At 34.7% G+C, this 25,125-nt stretch overlaps 1 protein-coding gene across 1 annotated transcript; it reads right to left on the minus strand.

Moving 5' to 3' along the window:
• Positions 1-388: 388 nt before the first annotated feature.
• Positions 389-24,826, minus strand: LOC141637702 (uncharacterized). Its single transcript, XM_074447150.1, has 12 exons — positions 24,525-24,826; positions 24,406-24,446; positions 22,959-23,056; positions 22,731-22,811; positions 20,996-21,078; positions 20,269-20,320; positions 19,386-19,475; positions 16,048-16,116; positions 15,858-15,959; positions 4,132-4,200; positions 1,514-1,570; positions 389-811 (listed from the first exon to the last, which is right to left on the minus strand). The coding sequence occupies exons 1-12, from the start codon at positions 24,596-24,598 to the stop codon at positions 722-724; spliced, it is 906 nt and encodes a 301-aa protein (XP_074303251.1). The 5' UTR covers positions 24,599-24,826; the 3' UTR covers positions 389-721.
• Between the last annotated feature and the right edge of the window lie 299 nt (positions 24,827-25,125).

Here is a 25,125-nt window from a genome sequence, read left to right on the forward strand (position 1 = left end):
TCGTTAGAATAAATAAATAAATCACAGTATTAATATAGTAACAGAAGAGAACAATCGAGCTATAATGTTTTGGAAGACATCAGATGCAGTTACAGAATAATGACCGAAAAGAAGGGTTTTAAGACCGATTGAGAGATCAAGGATGTTTGTTTGTGTAGTGTTGAATGCTTTTAATTTGCCATCTAGGGATAATTAGATTCATATAGAAAATTCATCGGATTCAAAACTCCGGTATTTTCAAGGGACAACCAGAAGATCAATTTTGGTATCCATTTTATTATTCACATTCTCAGGTACTCATAAGCTTGGAACCAAGTACATAAGCTCTATTTTTCACCAAAAATATATGCAGAAATTGAGAACCACTAAATCCAACAACAGTATCATATTGCCTCGAAGCTAGTCGTCACCAATGGTTATTTTCCGATAAAAAACAAAGAAACTGTGTTGAGAATCGTATCTGCCAATAGTTACTTCATGAATAAGCAGCACCTTTTGTTCACCGATGACTGACCCATTTTGCGTTACTCCCTTTATTGGATACAATTTTTTTTTAATCTAAACCACCAAGAGGAAGAGTTTGAACATACGCTTCAAACCCTTCTATGTAAAAGAATTCTTCCAAACTACATGCGAGGCATTAAAAAAAATTGTCTTACAAAACTTGTTTGCTAACGAGCAACACCTTCTCTTCAACTGTACAGGAGCAAACTCGCAGCACCTAAGAAGAATTAAGCCGTCCACAGAGGCGCCAATATGCTCCACGATGAAATAGAGACTTCTCAAACACCCATATGTCACGAACAAGCACCTACCCAATTAAGACATGTACAAGAACGCTCAAACATGGTTGGGTATGCGAAGATCATGTCAATTCATAATAGAAGGAAAGGAGTCAAAAGGAATTGGGAATCACAACAAATTACAAATTAAAAAACTATACGGCGGAATATAGTGCCTGAAAAAAGCACCAGGCAAGGGGGAGTCATGTACAGAACATTTTAAGTGACTTGAGAGCATCCGCAAAGGGCTTTTTACCTCCCCACATGTCTTCTCTCTCATCAAATGGGGAACCTCCCTCATTGTTGCACACTTGCACCCACCTTCCCATTATTTGAGGCTTAACTAATTTTAGAGGTGGTCCTCGAATAAAAAGCAAGGCAATTTGTGTTTGTTTTGGGAAGGTCCCCAAAATGTAGTGGGTAAATTAATATTGTTGGGGAACCTCATCGTTACAAAGATGATGAATAAGTAAGTGGGAAATGAGGTAGACAAATGAGAAAAGGAGAGGTAAAATATGGGAAACCTCATTGTTGAATGCTCATAATGGGAATTCAATCGGGAATTGTGTGAACTTTCTACTACTACATTGCATTAGCAAAGAACAATTGATGACACGTTAACTCTAAAGTCAAGGAATAGTGAATCTTTTGACACCTACGTTGAACGTAGATCTCACAAAGCGGAAATTCACTCCTAATTAGCAGTATAATGCAAATTTAGAGTATCTTACCTCTTTATTCTTGTCTCCGGCAACAGCAGCACCTTTGGAATCATAAGCCTCAAACTTCTACAATATGAAGTGTCAAGTTAAAAGTTGGATATTAATTCAGCTTAATTCGTATTCAACGGAAAAAAAATCATTGTAAACTACTGCCTCCGATTCTTTAGAAATGCCCAATTTATCGTTGTGAGTTGAGTGATGGGTCTCACCAATAAAGTAAGGTTCTTTTAGTAACAAATACATACTAAAGAGGGAAATGGGGCAATTCTAATGAATAAGCCTTTAATGGAATATGGGGCATTTCTAAAGAATCGGAGGGAGCATCTCATTAGCAAGAGGCCCATTAACAATAGGGACACCGGGGAAGTGGTAAATGACCCCCTTAACTTTACTTGATAGTGAAATCAACCCCCTTAAGTTTGGTTTGTTGTAATTTACCCCCTTAACTTTGCATTTAAGTGAAACTAAGCCCTCACTCAAAATCTCATGAGAAATTCAATATCACATCACAAAAAGTGAAATCAATTATACTTTTTACAAAATATACTATTAGAATAAAAAAGTTAACAAATGGAATCAAAATTTAAAATGAATTAAAATTAATTAGAGTTTTAAATTATTTTATAAAATCAAAATTTTTATGTTTTATAAAAGAACTGAATATTTTTCCTAATTTTTTTTAGAGTTCTTTACAAATAAACATACATATAAAAAAAAATTAGTATAGAAACTCTAAATATGTATGTGCCTAATTTTGAATATTTTTCCTAAGTTTTTTTCTCAGGAAACATAATTAAAACCAAAATTTTCATTTTTTCAAAATTTAAAATTTAAAATTTTTTACATTTAAAAAAAACAATTCTGAACTTTTTTTTTTAAATAAAACATAAATTATTTGAGCTTTTGTGGTATGAGAAAATGAATTTCTCATGAGATTTTGGGTGAAGGGCTTACTTTCACTTTTTAGCTAACTTAAGGGGCTTAATCACTCCAATTTAAACTTAAGGGGCCTAATCTCACAATATGCCAAAGTAAAGGGGTCATATGACCACTTTGTCCCTAAAACCCGATAGTAAAATATTAATGGCAACCTAATCTTTTATACTCGTCCAAATCTATGTAATTCGTAAAGGGGTGTACTAAAAACAGCCCAAAAACAATCACCCAAAATATTACACTAGCTATGATTCATTCCTTCCTTCCCCGCCTTCTCTCTTCTCTCTAATCTCGCCAAAAAGACAACTCTAATGCTTATTTCATAAGGTCTATTTCAATTAAAAAAAATCAAATCAAATCCTTAACGGATCACTTACGTCGTCTCGATCCGAAAATTGCGAAGAAATAGTGTTCAGTCTTTTTTTTTATAATTAGGAGAAGTTTCTTTTGGGTGAAAGGAGACTAGGAGAGTGGTGGATAGAGTGAGAGGTATGTTACGGAAATATTTGGGCGATTTTGGTTACTTTGTCAATATTTAGTTTTGTTCTTAATTTAATATGACACCATCATTATTATCAGAATCCCAATTCGATTACATGATTTTACGATCCAAAAACGCTTGACCGACCTGGATCTTAAGAATCATGGATGTACAATCTTACGATCCTATTCGTTTGAAAATTTATAGGGGTAGGATCATAATGCGATCCTAAGATCCGTTTCTATAGTAAAATATAAATATATTCTCTCTTATTCACTCATTTCTTCCCTTCTCATTTTTGCATAAGAAATAAGGGAATGATTTTAGAACAAAAAAAAAAAAAAAAAACTCTACCACGCTCTTCCCCACATGCAATTGAATTTGGACCACACGAAAGTTTCCAAAAAAGGAAAAAAGGACGAAAATCCAACTAGCATGAATAAGGAAAGAGGGAAGAAATGAATGAATAAGAGGGCATATATTTTTATCTAATGACATTGTAAAACCAAATTCATGTAAGTTGTAGAAACATGTTCATACAAGGATATTAGAATCTTTAATTATCAATATTTTATAAATAAATATTACAGTAAAAAAAATAAGTGTTTTGATCTTGAATGATATGTTTTTACCAAAAAAAACTATACATAGTGAGTTCTTATTCTACCGATTCGATCCTATCCACTCCATCGATCCAAAGTAGAATCTCGATGCTAACAACATTGGACGGCATAGCAATCCTATCACTCCATCGATCCAAAGTATATTTTTATCTAACAACATTGCTTTTCATCCCCTTACCCTTTCCTATAAACCCCTTACCACACGCCCCCATAGTGTTTAAAATTTTAAATATTCAAAACTTTGGTGGACCAAAGAAATTCGAAAGAGACTTAATTTCTTGAAATGTTTTCCCTGAAGTTCTCTTCCTGCAATTAATACCTAGCCATAATGGATCATGTTTTGTTTCAGACAGAAATTTATCTACAGTTCCTGAAAAGAAATACCTCTAAATTTTAACTTAACTGCATGACTCTAATGCTCACAATGTCACACACTACTCCCACTTCCCTGTAGGGCACTCAAGACTAGCCATGGTACACCATATTAACAGTACATGTCTTAATCAAAAAATTTATAAATTCATATAGTCAAACTATCAGGTTGGATATATAACATGTGAGATGTTTTTAAAAATAAAAAAAAATACCTGCTTTGTAAGGAACTCCAGAGTGAGCTGGATGAACACTTTGTTAAGGTTGTTGCGATCGACACCAATCTGAAATCAGAATAAATTTAAGCATTTAACTGTCAGGAAGATGAGAAGGTAATTAAATAACACCACCACAGTGTCCATAATTGCTACTCCAGTGATTCCTGCCATGCTCAAGAAACAAACAACCTTCTAGTAACTAGATGTTTTAAGAGAAGAGAATCCAACCAAAAAAAATAAGAAACCACGGTACCCGAGATGAAACAGTTATGTCACTAAAATTAACTCAATTAAGAACCAATGAGTGGAATTTGCATGGCGCAAGTCGTAAGTGCGGATCAAAATAAGCGAACAAAGTAGATAGGCAAGTAGTAGAACAAGTATATTGTATGTAAGAAAATGTGTTAAATGGCACAAAGCCTCTTTCAACAAGGTGAACAAGGTGGACTACCTGACAAAGACATGCTTATTTAATGAGGGTCCGAAATTCCTGATTGAAACATAATGGTTAGAGTAACTTGTATTAAAAACTCTCCATCACTTGAGGTTTACATACACATACTAAGACTCCTACTTTTACCATATTTACAAAACAAATAGTAAGGTAAAAGTCATACACATAAATTTTTATGTTGTACTCTGTGACGCCATGCTGTCAAGCTGGATGATCGTCAATATGCGACTAAAGCAAAGCACAACATAAGGTGTAAGCAATCTTTTAGTGACGATATATCGAATATTAGGGGTAGGGATGTCAATGGACCGAATTCGAGTCGGGTGAACCTAAATTCGTAATCTATCCATCACTTTAAAATCTCATCCAACCCGTCCGTCATCCATGAAACTTATCATTGTCATCTATTCATACATCCACCCATCATCCACGGATGAAACGGGTGGATCGGAGAGAAACAGGTGAATACATATGTATAGGTTTCAAGATGTAAAAATGATGATTTTAATTCACTATAAAAAAAAATCAAGTTACGCATTTATTAACTCTTTAGTGTGTATTTTAAGTTTTTAACTAAATATTTATTTTTAGAGTAGAAAAATTAAAATAATTGAATATTTTATATCCTGACAATTTATTATTTCCATAATTTATAAATGGAATAATAATGATATTGGGTGGTGGATGGATGGCAGGTGAGAATAATATTCATCCAACTTCCATCCATCCGTCATCCATGTAAATCGGGTTTCAATCCATCCATCTTTTTAGAGTCGGGTGGTTTTGGCCGGGGGTGAAATTCACATTCCTAATTAAGGGTGAGTAAACTGTATAGCTGATACGATTTTGGAAACCATATCGAATATACGGTTTTACAAATTACAAAATACACTATACGGATCCGATACGGTTTAACCGTATCTACGGTTCTACTCCATCCCTAACCTAGCTCCATCGCCATTCCCAAACCTACCCACAATGACCACGCTCCTCAGTCGACCGCCCAACTCCGACAACTTTGACTACTTGTGAGGCACTACCAAAAAAACAATTTGTGAGGAAGGTGGTGGTGGTGGTCGGAGGCATTAGAGAGGCGAGAAGCAGATAGAAGGTGGTTGGAGTCGTAGACATCATAAAAGAAGGTCGTTAGTGGTGGTCGAAGGAGGTAATGGAGCAGTTGGCCAATTCTAGATGGCAAAGGTCGGTTGATGGTAGTGAGTAAAGGTGGGTAGTTGTCGTCCAGGCTCGAAAGGTGATTGATCTACTTGGTGGCTGGGTTGGTAGTGGGCGATGGTGGTTGGTGATGGTGGGGGAAGAGGGAGAAGGTATAAGGGGGCTTCTTTTCTTCAAAGTTGAGAATACATATTTTACCTTCTAAGGATGGACTTCACTTACTCAAAAGAGAGCCAAGAATAAATTCTACAAAGATATGTCCCACGAACAAGAGAGAGTATAAGCAATATACTTTCATGTCACCATAAACTCCTTTTAAGCACATCTTCTAAAGTTATTCTTTCTTAGGTTACTCCGGTAGGACGAAAAAACAAACAAGTTTTAGTAGGGCTTCACACCTGCAAACTATGTTACTCAGACTCGTGTAGAAGTATCCGACACGGGTGTGTAGATACCCCAGTATCTGCACCTTCCAAAAACCACCCGATGATGATCGGACTATAACGTGTTTTTGATATGCGTGCGTGGATTGGCTATACATGAGACGGTTTAATGCACTACTCGGATATGAAAAATGATTTCAAAAATTTTCTAACTTCATTTGCATTAAAATAACACTATTTAGAGTTAAAATCGTCTTCGGACCCAAAACCGACTCAGAAACCCGCAACTCGAGTCAACCTGAGTCAACCCGAGTCAACCCAAATCCCGAATGTCAAAAATAATGCCATGAATGCCTTTATCATGTCATTTCTATTAAAATGACCCTATTTAGAGTTAAAACCGTCTTCGGACCCAAAACCGACTCACAAGCCCGCAACTCGAGTCAACCTGAGTCAACCCGAATCAACCCAAATCCCGAATGTCAAAAATGATGCCATGAATGCCTTTATCATGTCATTTCCATTAAAATGACCCTAATTAGAGTCAAAACCGACACCGGGCCAAAAACCGACTCAGAAGCCCGCAACTCGAGTCAACCTTAGTCAACCCGAATCAACCCAAATCCCGAATGTCAAAAATGATGCCATGAATGCCTTTATCATGTCATTTACATTAAAATGACCCTAATTAGAGTCAAAACCGACACCGGGCCAAACCAAGTCAAACCAAATCTCGAATGTCGAAAATAATGCCATGAATGTCTTTATCATGTCATTTCCATTAAAATGACCCTAATTAGAGTCAAAACCGACACCGAGCCAAAAACCGGCTCGAAATTCAAATCCCGACTCACACGGGTCAAACCCGAGTCAAGCACACAAATTACCTACCCCAAATAACACCAAAATCATCTTATTAGATGCCCATATTGTTACACATCATCTTATATAAACACCACATATCAAACCAACCAAACAAGGGATACAGCAAAGGCCACGTCCAAATTGAAAAGGACAATACACCCATTTGTATCACAAGGTAGCTCGCGCCTCTTTAGGGTGTCTGCTTAGCCTCTAAGCAAACTCAACCGACCTACCATCCCACATTTCTCTATAAATACCAACCTTCACACACCACAATTCTTACGCGAGAGTCCGCCCCCTCCTTCTCCCTTAAACTTCTAGACCCGACTTACTAAGTCACAAAATCGACACGTGTTTACGACCTACCGATCGTAAACACAAGCCTTACACATTTTGTTTGGTACCGTCGGCGTGCATTCGACCGACCCATTCGACCAACTCAATTCATCAATCAACATGTTTTAATTAACATATTTTCAACATATTTTCAAAACTAAATCCTTTTTTAAGGCACCTTTTTAAACTTCTTTGATCGCGATTAGTCACAACGAGAAAACCGTCTCTAAAGTCGTCTACTTCGCAAACATCAATACACGTAAGTTTGAGGGTGTAAATATCTCATTTATTTCATGTCTTTATCATTTTTATGAGTTTATAAGCATGAATGATGCATAACACGATTCAAATATAGGTTAGACGAGCCAAAACCGAGTTTTGGCCCGAGACAGAAGCCCTTTGCTATGCAAAGAGGCGCGCCTCTTGTGGGTTATCGGGTCAGACTCATCCGTATTTGTTCTCGTCTTTCCTCTTTATTTCATTTCTTATTTGCAATCGGTTTTTACCATTTCAAATGCTTCAAATCGTTTTTATGACAAACTTTTTAACCATAAATTATAATCACCCTTGGTTCCATATACTATGACGGTTTAATCCGTGACTCGGTGATATTAATTGGTTAATTACATTTTAAAGGAAATCCTTTTCTTTTATTTACCATTTCAATTCATTTTTATGATAAACATATTTTGACCATTACAAAAATCATCCTTGGTTCTTTATGCCATGACGGTTTATTCCGTGACTCAATGATATTATTGGTTAATTACAAATTAAAGGGTATTTTAGCCCCCTTTTATTTTATTTACCATTTTTCTCATTTGTTTACTTTTGTAAATATATTAGTCATAATTCATAATCATCCTTGGTTCTTTATACCATGTCGATTTAATCCGAGTACGATGACAAACTTGACTAATTACAAATAAATGAACTTAACATAATTAGTTCAAATCAAACATTTTACATTTTTATTTGTAAACTATGCTTTTCAAACTTGGAAATACGACAACGAATATTACTAACATAATAATAATTATTCCGAGTCATGCAAACAATACTTGCAAATCATTAATCACAAAAAACGGTTTTAAACAACCTTTTTAACAACCAGGAAACGCCCCTTGGATCGGCTCATGGCTCGCGCCCCAAGGCAGCTCCTGTTTTCTACATTTCAGGGCAGACCCCTTTTCCTCGCCAATAGGCTCGTGCCCCAACGGGGCTGCCCTGTTTCGTTTTGGTACTTGTCTAGGACGATCCCGATTACGGTTAATCCGAATACGTGACGAATCAGATTGACAAGCTTACGTTTTTACACTTTGTCATTTGACATCCTTTTTCAAATAATGGATCGTGTTAAGCATCATAACCCAAATTTGGTAAATGGATGTTTAATTTCCGTTTTCACATGCAAATCAATCTAAATCCAACTTTGACACCAATTTCTTGGTATATGTATAAACAAACCGACTTAGCAAATTCTCACATGTTAGGTTAAACTTTTGGATGTGTATTCATGCATTAATCGTTTTATCAACTTTTGTACTTAAACAATCACGATTGATCAGTAGAGACCGCTAACGCGGGCGGGATTGGGTGTCCGATTAAAGGGCTTCCCAATACGTACCCTCACCCCTTACTCAGAACCTTTGGATAGTGGATGACCTTATCCAGGGCGTACGAGAGTCATTTTAGGCATAGAATGCTAAAAGGGGGACGAGTCCTTATATTTAGTACCTATGTCAAACACCGCTTTTTGCCTTGATTGACCTAGGTATAAAGTGGATTCGAACGGGTTCCAGGCATCCCATAATTCCATAATTGCTTGGTGGCGACTCCGAACATCTCTGCATCGTTTCGAGACCTTTACCGAGACGAAACCGACCGATCTAAAGCGATCCAGTCGAAAGCATTTCAACGTCGCCGAGCGTGGCTTTCTAGACCGCTGCATGTCCACAGGGTGCGTGTCCAAGTGTCGGACTCGGCTATTTTTTTTTTTTGAAAAATGTGCATATTTTTGTCTAAAATGAGGTGTCTAATGGTCATACCCATGTCCAAGTGTCGAGTGTCGGACACGGGTACGCGAGGAAATTAGAAGAGTCGAGTAACATAGCCTGCAAATCTCCATCTTCATGGTTGTGAAGTTATGAATTGTGGGTTTTTTAACGAAGAAAGACCCCGTAGGGCTTCTCCTAATCATTAAGAAACCTACTCAACAAAATATTTCAATGATGACGGTTGTTTTCCCACAAAACAATTGTTGTTTCTCTTTTAGAAAAATTTCTAAAGAGGTTAGGAATTTAAGGTGCACTCTCCTAGCCAGCAATCGTGTGCCAAAATAAAAACTCTTGCTCCATTTTCGGGTAGAAAGGTCACAAAACTAAAATTTTCCAAAATTGAAGGAATTTCAAGATTCCAACACCATGAGGACTATTAGCCTCTTTACTTCACCAACCTAGCCTATGTACTCCCACTCCATATTTTATATAATGATACTATTCCAAAGCGCCTCATTTTCAATGGCGAACCTCCAAATCCACTTTACTATACTTGTGACGCTCACAATTCAAAGATGTTTTATACCAAGATCACTATGAGCCTTAGGAAAGAATACTTCATACTAATTTAACCAAATGGAAACCATTATCCAGTTTTGTGCCAACCCACGAGAAATCACACTCTAACTTCTGAAAAGGGATACGGTACCTTCTCTCTAGAGGAGCTCCTATAATTTTTTAAAACATAGTCTGTCTAAACTCACAATTCAAAGACGTCTTATACCAAGATCAATATGAGCCTTAGAAGAGCATACTTCATACAATTTACCGAATAGAAACCATTATCCAGTTTCGTGCCAACCCACGAGAAATAACGCTCTAACTTCTGAAGCTTAAAAACAATACTAGCACTAGCAGATATAGAATAGGGACATGGTAGTTTATTATGTTTTAGAAGAGTTAGAGGACCTCCTCTAGAGAGACGATACTCTTTCTACTTTCCACCTTGTTTGTCTTCACAATGATGGGATCTCAAACTGATTAATCTTAGGGCCACACATTGGTTTAAATAAGAAAACACATTTTTGGAACCTCCAATGTTCCTAAGACGAACGATGAATTGAGATACAAAACAATAGCTAATTTCTCCACGTACTAGCAAACCAATCCTTTCAAGAGTAAACGTTAGAAAACTCCATGACACATGATCAAAAATCTTCTCAAAATGGAGTTTGCATAGGAGGTCGGGCTGGTTAGACTTATTTACGGAGTCAATGTACAAACATCCATCAATTCCTACAAAAATGACTTCAAATTGACTATGGTACGAGTGTTACACACCGGTACATATCCAAGTGTCGAATTCGGTGTGACTAAAATTTTGGAACACGGGGACCCTATACTAAAATGAGGTTAAGGGTGAGGAGAGACGTCTTCGGATAAAAAAAATTGCACTTTTAAATTTGAAATATTAGGTTTCTTTAGTAAGTGGAAAGTAGTTTGACAAATAAGACTTAAAATCATTAAAAATAACATTAAATGCCATATAAAAGTATAAAATTCCTTTCCTCTACTTTTGTGGAGCAAGCTTGACTAGTGCCGGAGTACCAAGTGTCCGAGTACGGAATCCATACCCACATCCATGTCGTGTTGAAACGGGGTACAATCCAAAAAATGAAGAGTCGACATAACATAGCTTCCAATACTAATTGTTGCATGCTGCTTGATGATTCAGTTTTTGTTTGAGTTTGTCACCTGACATCTAAGTGTAATTCAAATTTCTAGTAAGCTTCACCAATATAGCCCATATGTCAGTTCACTACTGTGAACCCGAATATAAATCGTCACCATGTGACTTTGTATGGCCTCCAAATAATCTCCCTTTTGAGCTCTCTGCCATTTTTTCTTCCCAAAACTATGTCAATATAATAGTAAAGCAGAACCTATCATGTGTAACTAGTAGATGATGTTAAAACTCAATTCGTTCATGATTTTTGTCCAAGGTTACATGGGTCGGGATTCGGTTCGATTTGAATTCGGAGTTCGAGTACAAAGTTCGCTGTCTACCGCGAACTGGGTTCGTTAGAGTGCATAAACCGGGTTCGAAATTCGGATTTGAAAAAACAATTTGGTAGACCTATACAATCTAATTATAGTAGTACTCGAACTCCGAATTGGAATCGAACTGAATCCCGAACCATGTAACCTCGGTTAATAGCGGTTCAATCATTGTTTCGCTATTAATATATACACCTTTACAATGAAATAAATCCAAATATAAATCATAATAAACCTATTTTAAGACGTTTCCATTATAAATTAAGGCGAGACTAAAAAGTCGTAAAACTATCTCTAATGTAGAAATGGTATTATTGTTTCCCAATGATAAAAATGGTCCCGTACTTTGTCATTACAAAAATATTTATCGGCGTTAAAAATTTAGTAGGTCGAGTCGTAAAGGGGTGGAGACGTGGAGTATAATCAACTTATAAATCGGATTATAAATACGATCACTCGTTGATCATTTATATATTACACAATAAATTAAAGAGAAATAATTTAAATAAAAGAACACAAAGTCACAAACATTATCATAACAATATTTTATAATTGTAGGAATTCATTTATTGATTAGTAATGGTATACTAAGCCATCGCTGTTTTATTGTTTGATACAATAGGATGTTATATTTGCTGATATTGCTCTTCAACCTTTGCTTTTATCCTTTCAAATTCCTGTCTATTAGACATCATTTCCGTGCAACGTGATATATCAGCCCTCTTTCTTTCCTATTGGAGCACCGAAAAAATGTTGATGAATTCTTGTGTACGAGCAACAAAAATTTTTGTTGCAATGTTTGCATGTCCAACGCCTTCCTTCTCCTTGAATTATTTCATCATAGAGTGGAAATCGGGAAGCCATTTTTTATGTTAATATTTTTAGTACAAATATGAAATATATGAAAACTTATTAAGGGATAAAAATATAAATTTATATGAAATGTTTTACAAGAAGACCAATTTATAGTAAAATTGTCTTCTTCATAGTCCATGTTTTTCAGTTATAAGTATAATAAATAAATGATATAGAAGTTGGTGTTGACTAAAATTATTTTGGAAAAAAAATGCAAACGTAAAATTTAGTTTAATAAACAATTCTATTATAAGATCGTCTTATCGTGTGAAATAGTTCTATTATACAAAATAATAATCTATTTATTATCGTTTAATAAATAACTCTTCAAAGTACATCGTCTTACAATGTGAACCGTTCTATATTGTAGTTTGCGTTAAGAAATATTGTCATTAATAAAGTCATTTATATTTCTTAACGCAAACTACAATATAGAATGGTTTCACATTGTAAGACGATGTACTTTGAAAAGTTATTTATTAAACGATAATAAATAGATTATTATTTTGTATAATAGAACTGTTTCACACGATAAGACGATCTTATAATAGAATTGTTTATTAAACGAAATTTTACGTTTGCATTTTTTTTCGAAAATAATTTTAGTCAACACTAACTTCTATATCATTTATTTGTTATACTTATAACTGAAAAACATGGACTATGAAGAAGACAATTTTACTATAAATTGGTCTTCTTGTAAAACATTTCATATAAATTTATATTTTTATCTCTTAATAAGTTTTCATATATTTCATATTTGTACTAAAAATATTAACATAAAAAATGGCTTCCCGCTTTCCACTCTATGATGAAATAATTCAAGGAGAAGGAAGGCGTTGGACATGCAAACATTGCAACAAAAATTTTTGTTGCATGTACACAAGAATTCATTAACATTTTTTCGGTGCTCCAATAGGAAAGAGGGCTGATATATCACGTTGCACGGAAATGATGTCTAATAGACAGGAATTTGAAAGGATAAAAGCAAAGGTTGAAGAGCAATATCAGCAAATATAATATCTTATTGTATCAATATAACAGTGATGGCTTAGTATACCATTACTAATCAATAAATGAATTCCTACAATTATAAAATATTGTTATGATAATGTTTGTGACTTTGTGTTACTTTATTTAAATTATTTGTCTTTAATTTATTGTGTAATATATAAATGATCAACGAATGATCGTATTTATAATCCGATTTATAAGTTGATTATACTCCACATCTCCACCCCTTTACGACTCTACCTATTAAATTTTTAACGCCGATAAATATTTTTGTAATGACAAAGTACGGGACCATTTTTATCATTGGGAAACAATAATACCATTTCTACATTAGAGATAGTTTTACGACTTTTTAGTCTCGCCTTAATTTATAATGGAAACGTCTTAAAATAGGTTTATTACGATTTATATTCGGATTTATTTCATTGTATAGGTCTATATATTAATAGCGAAACAATGATTGAACCGTTATTAACCAAGGTTACATGGTTCGGGATTCAAATCGATTCGAATTCGGAGTTCGAGTACTACTATAATTAGATTGTATAGGTCTACCAAATTGTTTTTTCAAATCCGAATTTCGAACCCAGTTTATGCACTCTAACGAACCCCGTTCGCGGTAGACAGCGAACAGCGAACTTCGTACTCGGAACTCCAAATTCGAATCGAACCGAATCCCGACCCATGTAACCTTGCTCCTCCGAGCTTCTCAAAGTCAAAGCTTTATGGTTACTCATTAACATTTTATGCTCTAAAAGTCCCAACCTTCTTAACTTTGCTTGTCTATCATCAACCGCCCTACAAAAACCATTGATGCCTTGATCTACCCACCAATAAAATACGCAATTGCTAAATCCCGCACACACTTTTACTGAATCCTACACATTTTCCACAATTATTCCATGATTACCCTTCTTATAAAAGAAATTAAAAAAAATAAAAACCCTCCAACTCCTCACCAACCCCGACCTCCCATTCCCCGGCCCCGACTGCCCATCTCCCAACGACGACGACCACCTTGCCCCATCGATCAGCCATCTCGAGTTAGTATCATCACAAACCGTCGAACACCCTCATTCTTTCCCCCGCACTGTTTCATCAACAATTAGGGTTTCGATTGATTTGGGTTGTTAAAGGGGTGGTTGGGTCGTCAGGCTTAGGATGGTCGTAGTTGGAGATGGTCGTAGTTGGAGGGTGTCGAGTGGTAGTGTTAGGCGTGTGTCATCGAGTTGTGGGAGTTGTGGTTGTTGCAGGCTGTACGCGCGGGGAGGGGATTGTCGACGCGGGGATGGTAGCAAGGAGGTGTGGTCGGCGGGGTGGGGTTGTGAGGGAATGGTCGGCACGAGGGTGGGTCTGTGGAGGACTGGAGGGGTGGTCGGCGTCGCTGGGAGGGGGTGGACTGGTGGGGGAGAGTTGTCGGGGGTTGGGTAGCTGTGGTTTATTTCTATTTTTCTTTTTTTTTTCCTTTTTTTCTCTTTCCCTTGTTTCTATGGGTGAGAAATGAGAGGGGCACACTCGGTATAACGAGAATAAATGTGCGGGATTAAGTAAAATAGTATGCGGGATTTAGCAAGTCCCATAAAATAATATTGTCTATCTCCGTGACATGTTTGATGTCTCTTAATTACCTATGCTAATCAAACAATCAATATATATACTTAAAAACCAAGTGGTGTTAGTCCAGTAGTAGCAGAGTTAAACCTTAAAGCTTGCAGAAATGCAGGAGTTAGAGGTCCTGGGTTCGACTACCAGTTAGGGCGATGATCACTTGGACACTGGAGTCCCCCTACATGGTCCATGTGGTGGTGCGGGAATGCATGAGCCCGGGGGAATTCAACCCCCTCGTCATCAAAACATATATATATATATATATATGAATATATATATATATGTATATATATATATGTATATATATATATATATATATATATATATATATATATATATATATAGAAACGGCATCAGGTGAGTCCAAGTATCTTAGGTGAGTCCGTCCCGCGATTCTTAAAAGAGGTTTTTGATGAGCGGCAATGGAAAACCCTTGGAACTTTTTAAAACTACCGAATTTAAATGATTTTAAGGATAAAAATAACACGACAAAAGCCGCGCCTAACCCAAATTTTTTCAAACGGTTATAAATGGTTTGGGTAATCATCCAAGGCGGTCGTATGGTTAACCACAAACCCTTCCCTCCATTCTTCTTCCCTCCTTGCATCATAGTCCTATAGAAATTCTGACCTAACACGTCATATCTTGTATCCAACACTACTCTTTATTATGGTCTTAAACAACGAAAGCATTTACATCCACTAATTTAAATAAAATAACAAAACAATATATTCGCTTAACATGTTTTTAATTTTCTTTATCGTTCTCTTAGTTTAAGAAAAATGCTTCAATTCAATTAACCGTTTTTGTCATGTTGAGAATCTAAACCAAATCATTTGGAGCGCCACACTTCTCAAAACAGCTTTTTGGTTAGCTTTTTAAGGTTCGGATATGGTTGCACCCTTAAATATAAGATAATCAAGTTTACTAATCTCACAACTTTAACAAAGAGGGGAAAGGATGAAGATGACAGGAACTTACCAGTCGAGCTCGCAGAGTCCGTATTTTTACAGCTGGCTCAACTAACTCCCAGTGAACCTTCTTCCACACTGCTTCTCTTTGTTTGATTTCATTCTTCAGTCCCTGTATGTATGCAGCTTTGTCAAATTTCTCCATCAAGTATATGCAAATATCTCTAAGGACATAGTGTGGAAAATTGCTTGAAACTTACTGAGAACATGTTTTCCGTAACTGACTTCCTTAACGTTGTTTTGTCGCCATCTGCTATGAGTTTATTTATCTGTGAGAAGAAAAGAGCATTTTCAGCACAGCGTACTCGACAATCAAAATATATGTCAAATAGATATGATCATGGGTAGTGGGCCAGGCCCATGCTTCTGTGATTCACGCCGAAGTTTCTTAGCCAAAGCAAGGCATTCAGGGATTGGACCATTTTCATGCTTTTCTTGTTTCTGTGATGGGACAAAAATTTGGTAACAAATGTCTTTTTTTTTCCGCCAATAGGAATCAACCAATAATCGATATACAAGTTCAAGATATATCTATTATGTTTCACAATGTTTTTTTCAATTTTGACACAATGAGGTCTCCAAGACAACACTTCAACCATATTTTTTTTGCTTCTATCTATCTATAAATACTATTAAAAGGCATCCTAAAAAATGACAACTAGACAAAGCCACGTAGGATGTGGAAAAGCCACATAGACATTCACATTGACACCTTGGTTAAGATTGACACACGCCTACCCAACCATTCTCCACGCAGACATCTATACTATATAGTTAAAATGCTATTTATACCGTTTAATTTTATTCCACATATCATTTTTAGATAGGTTAATATTAATTAATTTTAATTTATATTGCTTGATTAATGACAATTGACAACATAACATTAACTTATAAAATTAACATTTTAATTGAATCTTTTGTAATAAAACATGTTAATGAATTGATTAAAGTTTTTCATAGTTTTTTTTAATTTATTTTCATATGATGAAATATTGGTTGAAAATGTTGTAATTTTTTTTTTTTTGGGTAAAAAATTAAACTTAACTTTCCTGAAATTGTAACACTTAAAATTTCCACCTATATCTATTTATTTAAGATCGTTATACAAACCCTTTTAATTAAAACTAAAATAATTGCGAATATTAATAATATTCTTAAAAGTAAAGGTATGACATTTTATTTCAACCACTATTTAAGATCAATAATAATAATAGTAATTTTCATTACCTCTTGAGCTCCTCACTAATGAATTATCTTATTTAATAATACTCATAACTCAAAAATAAATGAAAAGGCAAATTAAAAGATGGGAAACAATAATTTATAATGGCTATTAAATCTACAATAGTTTTTATTCACTAATCCTCCATTTAATAACTATTACTCATGAACTTCCAAATTACAAACTATATTTCATGATTGAATTAAAAATTTCCAAAAAAAAAAAAGATATAACTTACCAAAATTCACATCAAAATTTCTTAATTTACAATTAAAATTCTCATTTTACAATAAAAAGAAATGTCAGTGAATCGCTTAACAGTTTTCATAGTAATATAGCTCATAAAATTTATACATTTATTTATTTATTTAAAATTACACAAACTTGAAAAGAAAAAAATGAGTAGCTTAATAATATTCTTAAACATAAAATTATGTCATTTATATTCAACCATTATTTAAATTCAACCCACAATAATTTTCACATAAGTCCAATGATTTTCTTAAAGGCATCGTCGAATTTCTCACAAGTCTCTTCTAATTCCTTACCCTAGCCTAACCGTACTCCATTTAACTCTCATACTAATTTTGCAATAATTTCTACCAAGTACCACCATAAAGATTGTATAAAGCAACCCATTATATACAACCCTTTGAATGCTTTTGTTTTTTTCCTAATTAATATTTATGTAATTTAAAGTTTATGAACCCTAATTTTAGTGCACATTATTTAACTTCCAAATTAGCATAATTTAGCCTCTCCTATTTAAGAACGTCTCATTTGTTTTCCTTCAAAACAATCATTTGTGGGTGGTAAAAATTTGCAGTATTTTTTCTTTAACTTGAGTTTGGGATAATGAAATACTAATTTGTGTATTATTTTTTGTTGTACTTTTGTTTTGTAGGCAGTACGAAAGGAAGACCTTGTGGTGAATTCGTATGGTTAGCGGCTAACTCTTGATGTCATGCATACTCCACGGGTAAATTAGCTTTTTATACAACTAACAATTTCAATTTGGTTGTAAAGTTTTCTAATTCGTACATAATCAAACTCTAAAATTTATGAATCTTTATTAGATGATGATCAAAATTAAAGAATAGGCATATGATCAATGATGAAATAAATTTCGATTTCGTTTGATGTTCACAAAAAAAAATCAACTATCTAAATTTTTAATTTTCCTAGAGATAACCCGTGATTTTCACGGGTAACAAAACTAGTTATATTATTATACTCCCTCCGTACCAGACCAAAGGTAACACTTACTATAAACGACGTACCACACCAAAGGTAACATTCCTTATTTGGCCCACAATATTACCAAGTTATCCTTATACCCATTTGATATTTACACAAAATGCCATTACATACCCCACCAACCAACCCACAATTAAACCCACAATTACATACCCCACCTATTTTTTCCCTCTTTACCCTTACTTTTTCCACTTTTTCTTAAATACTCCAATTTTCTCTACGTTACCTTTGGTGTGGTACGGAGGAAGTATATCATATTTTTTGTTGAAATTTATTTTGGGAAAGATCTTTTTTTATATCAAAAGTACATATTATAGTGCGATGAAATATTTTTGAACTTTTAAACAAAATTACCGTAGAAGTTTCAAAAAGTTAAATGGTTAAAATAGAGGAAGTACTTTAAAAAAATATCTACAACAATAACTGAAAAGGTTATTTGCACTATTACTGAAAACTAACTATTCATAGTAACATAAAACTTGCAACTATGACCACTATCATCCATAAAATATTTCTGAAGATTAAAAGCAGGCAGGACTTGGGGATTTACCATTCCCATACGGCCATGCCTATCAGGCTTGGCCACTTGACTACTTCGGAACTTAAATAATCAGTGACAAAGTCATCACTCATCAGATAATATTCAGAACCTAACGAATACGAATTAAATTAGTATTGGACTGTAAAGTTTTATTATAGCACTTTGGTTGACATGAAGAGCCACCTCACGTTTAAATGCTAAATTTGACGTTAAAACATCCAGCTTACTGTTGTAGTTTGTGTCTTGGGATACATTGGGATTTCAGAACTAGACATTAATTTGTCCACAATAAATTGGTGTTGAAAGTTTGGAGCAGATTAAGGATACACTGGGTATAATTTCTTTTGTTTTAGCAGTCAACATAGCAACTTTGTGTTTCCATCAGTTCTTCCAATAATATTTGGCAACAAGTCAACAACTATGGGCACTTCACAGTCTTTAGGTAGATCCAAAAACCAAAGAAGCAATCAATAAGATGAAAAGGTAAATCCACTGCAGAAATAACTATGCAGTACCTCTCTGTATAATTCAAAAGCCTCATTATAAAATGCCTTCTTTGAATATCCAGTTTTCCTCAATTTGGCGACAGCATATGCATTTTTGAGCTGCAGACAAAATGTTTATGACATTTATGAACAGTTACCAAAATAACAAAAAGAACCACACATAAACTGCTTATATACAATACACCCAACTTGCCATCGATGGGAAAGTTGAAGGCGGCGGGTAATGTTATTTTTGCCCATTAAAACAGCTTGAGAAGCATAGTCAAAGACACAACATGTGCCTTAAAAATTAGACTTTTAATGCACAAACACAAATAAATTTTATAAAATAAAATTGCAGACAGACGGATCCGTAACTCTATTTCGGTTTTTAAAAATCGTTTTAATCTTTTCTCTCGATTTAAATTTTAAGTTTTTATAAAAGAAAGACGGAATTCGATTTTAAAACCCCTAAGTTCACCTTGACTTTCCATTACATTTTCGTTCTCCCTTTTGTTTTTTATCTTCCCTTTTTTATTCGCATTTTGAGGCGTGCGTTCACCCATGGACGGTTCGAAAGGATGATTCATGTCAGCCGACCCCAAATCATTTTGGGATTAAGGCTCTGATGTTGTTGTTGTTGTAAAATTGCAGACAGAAGTATATCACTTCAATTGACGTTGAAACAAAATCATATAGAGCACAGTAGCACACGGATGAAGTTGTGGCATAATTCTAGCTAACACAAAAATGTCAAGCACAAACTACACCAATAAATCACCATTGCTAACAGGATTAAGACATTCTAATACTGTGGAAATCTGATGATGTTTACTGACTAACTATACAAGGTCTAAAAAGTTTGAAGCAATAGCAAAATGTAGAATGTGCATGAGATATTAGTGAAATTCACCTCTAAGATCATATCCTCCTTTGTTCTTCTCCATCCATCTCTAGTAAACCACCTGAGACAGGTTTATATAAGGAGTATTCAAGGATAGTGTGCAAAGCTCAAGAATTAGACAAAACAATGATTTTGTGAAAGATAATCCATCTCACTCTGTATATAGTTTCCTCATAATGTAGGATTATGTAAAAACAATGGCAGCCAACACGAAATCATGACTGAACACAAAGATGTTAGCCCACATTCCTATCACTTCAGGATAACACTCAGCTATCCACGCGCCATAGGCCCATAATTAGTAGTAACAAGGATGTTAGGTTTGCTGGCACTTGCATTATTACATTTGTTTAACAATCCAGCATGTATTAAAACGATAACATTCTCCACAATGTGAATATTTAAACAAGGGGGCTGAAGTTTCGATGTCAGAGAAATGTCTTAAGACAGAATTCTAAATTCCTATCCCTAATCTCCACTTAGACGGACATGATAATTGTACCACTGATTACGGTTCTGAATAAAGCCGAGTAATCATAAATTTACCATATGATCCATATATAAGTATCTGCCAATCTAATACAGTTTAACAGTAACAGCCCCAGTTCTATGAGAGTAATTATACGTTGAGAGAAATGATGAGTTTGTGAGTCTTTTGTCATTCGAGATCAATGAGAAAACTTAAAACTGGAACATCAATGAAAAATGCTTACGGTAGGAAAGGAGCTTTTCACACCTTTGCCAAAATGAGATTGATGGTCGAGGTCCATATGGTTCATAGATGATTCCAGGACTAACCATGGCAACTTGAGAAGCTCCCTGTATTTCAGATGTTGCAGACAGCATAAGGTGACTTTTGAAAAATTCACAAACAAAAAAAAGTTCAGAACACTCCCTTACTCAAGCTAATAAGAAGACAGAACAAAAATCTAGTTCAGAGAAACTAAAGTTGATTTAAAACCTTGTAGAAACACAGGGATATATTCAATATCTGGATTTCTAGTTGTCAAAGCTAAGTTGACCATAGTGGTTTCTGTACGGTAGATAGTGGACCAAATGGCACATGGGCACTAAAATAACAACACATTACGAGAATAGTATTGCCCTACCCCAAGACGCAAGCATATGAACTGAAACAGGTAGAAAATATGTGGGTTCCCCCCTTTGGCTTGTAATGCTTTTTTTATTAGAGTATTTAAGGATGACTTCCCCTATTCTTAGAGCCCGTTGTTAAGACTCATTTCATTATGAGATATCGGATTGAACCTCTTAATTTAAACTACTTAAGCCAGTTAATTTAGATCGAATTGTACGAGGTAGAATTAAGATCTGTAAAATCATTTCATAAAATAAAATCGTATCTATCAATTCCGATTTAGATCTCTACACATTTCACCGCAAGTAATTGAATTAGAAGAGGCAGACTCATTTCTTGGATTTGGGCAGACAAGAAGATCTTGCCTTACTAAAAAGGGGCGGTCCCTTGCATTTGACTTGCCAGGATGAGTTTACTTTGTTATTTTCTTTAAATTAATATTCTATTATTAAAGAGCTTTTTGAGAATTTGAGTTAATTAATTAAGATCAGAATAGAACTCAATTAAGTATATTACTCAATATCATATTACTCAATATCCCTGCAACATAAAAGTTTCATGAATTGAACCCACTTCAGAAGCTCCAAAGTCAACACTTAACATTAATATGGGGTCCCGAATCTTTTTCATGATTTTATTAAACTCAATGTTATAAAGGTACTGTAATAACAAACTTACGCAGTCAAACTAGAACGGTCAACTCCAAAATTATTTGTGCCAACATAAGTCGAAGGAATTACTGAGTGGAAAGGTATTAGGCATGTATATGGTATTGCAAGGAAAATCTCACCCTGTGAGTAAACATGGCATGTAAAAATTCATGAGGCGACCAAGATTACAGCTGACAAAAAGTGATATTGTAAAGCAAATATTATGCAAATCCCAGTTCCAGTGAGCTACTAGTATTTGATTAGTGACATATCAGCATATAGAAAAACTCTGCCTAAAACAACTCTTTGGATAATCATTTCAAAAGCTTCATGCAACACTCTAGAACTTAGAAAGCCACTCAATCATACAGATTTTTAATTAAAACTGTCTATGTTCTATCTCATCCTCAATTCCAAGTTCCAACCCCCACCCACAAATTCCTTCATGTTTAATGGCTCTTTGATGGCAAGAGCGCTATATATATAAGGCAACGTGGTTAACAGCTGGCTATGGGTCACTAAACCTAGTCCGTATTAAGTAAATTACAACATCTAAAAATTTAGAGCAAGGGTTTGGAAAAGCCAAATCCTTTTCAATGAAATCAGATTCGTGGAGTTCAATAGCAATCGCTGGAGTTGTTCAATTCGATCTAGTTTTAAAACTTTTTCTTTAGTATATTAATGTTCATCTTGCTGTCGAGAACATGAAAATTAAAAGAGCTTACCATTTGTCGTACTTGAGGCGACGGTTTTACTTGGGTTGACATCATCCTAACTTCTGGTAACAAAACTGACAACTCAGCAGCCTGATTTGGAGGAGGTTAAAACAGGTCCAGTTATGTACAAGGTTGTATACAAGTATGATCATGTGATGGAAAGAATGTAAAAGTAAATGACGGCCTCAACAAGTAGCGTAGTAGCTTACAAACTGTGCCAAAGCAGGAGGGATTTACCATTGTGGAGCGAAGTACCCTAGTGCTGCCATGGGGTAATGGAGAGTCGTATATCTTAAATGAGGTAGCACACTTCTTCCCAATATTAGCTCCACTCCCTAATAATGCATGGGCAAACAATTCGTGTAAAGCATATAGATATATAGAACTTCCTATCAGGAGCTAAAGTGTGCGTATTTTTTTTTAAAAAAAAAAAAAAAAAACTCCATGATATTCATTATTTACACTGTGTACAGACATATAGATGAGATGAGCAACAAGAAAACGAAAAAGTGCCACACAGTATTTGAAATCAAATAAATGCTACATATAGGTTCATTCTAGAAGACTTTATAAAGTTGCATAAGTAAAAGCACTTGCAATCAAGCTCTGACTAGTCATTAAGGAGGAAACCTTTCACGATTTTACGTAAATGTCACCGTATCGTATACAAACATACACTCCTAAGTCCTACCATTATTCAGATCCAAGGTTCCCAATAAATGTAACTTCCCCTTAAGTTGTATTCCTTTCATCCCAATTATATTATCCTCTTTTCCTTTTTTTGTGCACTCAAAAATAATTGGCCACTTTTTACAGAAAAGTGTAAATGCTTCAGTAACATTTTGGCAAAGGTAATGTGGTATCTCTAATAGTTAATTCTTGAAGTCAAGGGAACCTATTGATACCATATCACTCGATCCTAAATAATGACATCGGATGGCGAGAGTACTATGTAAATTAAATTAATGTTTTTATTTAATTTTAAAAATGTATTTGTTCTTTTTGGATTTATTACACCTTTTTATCAACAATTTTCTTATATATTAATACTTGGTTCACTTTTAAGGTATTCCGGACCCTTAAGTTTTACTTAGGTTTTCAAAATCGTTTTAATCTTTATTCTCGATTTAAATTCTAAGTTTTTATAAAAGAAATCCGGACTTCGATTTTAAAACCTATAAGTTTACCTTCTTTTGTATTATGTTTCCCTCCCCTTTTGTTTTTCACTTTTTCTTTTCTATATTTTCGCATTTTGAGGTGTGCGTTCACCCATGGACGGTTCTAAAGGATGATTCATGTCAGCCGACCCTAAATCATTTTGGGATTAAGGCTCTTATGTTGTTGTTGTAATCAATTGTCATAATTAGCACCTCGTACTTTCCTAAACACAGTACATCCATCATATACCAATTCATGTGCAAAGTATGATCGATCAGGATAGCAAAGCCACTGGTTTTGCACTAATTTACGAGCAAACGAAAGAATCGAATCCAACAACTTCCAATACATACCCGAGCACATGAATGAATCAATATAATCGTCGATTCAGCTGATAAAACCAAATAAATTATCTAATTAAAAAAATCTATAATTGAGCTAAGATAATCAAGATAACAACTTAATTAAAAAGCAAATAGAATCAAGACAACTTAAGTATAATGAGAAAAAGGAATAGAAATGATACCAATTATAATAGCATTAGAATAATTTCTGGAGCTTGCAAGCCTGAAAACATTCAACATCAGAGCAAAAAATTAGGTAGGGCAACGGAAAAATAGGAATTGAAGGAAAATAAGAACATACGAAGAATAAGGGTTTTGATGAAGCTGAGTTAATCGTAAGACGTTTCGAATAAGATTGGATCGTGAAAGTGCCATTTTTACATAGAAATGAAGATCAAACCCCTGTTAATTTCGTTGATTCAAACTTCTGGGAAATTGACAGAGAAGAGGGTTTAGGGTGACTGGGAGAGGAGAGGGTTTTAGCCTTTTAGGGGTGTTGGACGTGCTGGGTGACTTGGGTCACCCCTTTTTGAGTTTGGATTATCGAGTGTCGTGTAGAAGAGTATAGACGTAAACCGTCAAAATCTGACCTGATCCGACCTGGTTTTTTACGATCACGGAGCCGCAACTTAAAATAATTCAAAATTGAAATGATTGTTATTTTAGAGTTAAACCTTGACCCGACCCGATGGCAAAGACATATCAGAAATATTATTAAAATACTAATATTTTTATAATATTTATTTGAAATAATAAATAGAAAAATAATTATTTTATATATTAAATAAAAAATTAATGTAAAAATCATTTTTATTTTTATAAATCTTTTAATATAAGTACGATACGTAATGAATATAATTATATGGTAGAATAAAAGACCCCCCCACCCCCACCCCGCGCGC

Source organism: Silene latifolia, unplaced genomic scaffold (assembly GCF_048544455.1).
Source record: "Silene latifolia isolate original U9 population unplaced genomic scaffold, ASM4854445v1 scaffold_134, whole genome shotgun sequence".
NCBI lineage: Eukaryota > Viridiplantae > Streptophyta > Magnoliopsida > Caryophyllales > Caryophyllaceae > Silene > Silene latifolia.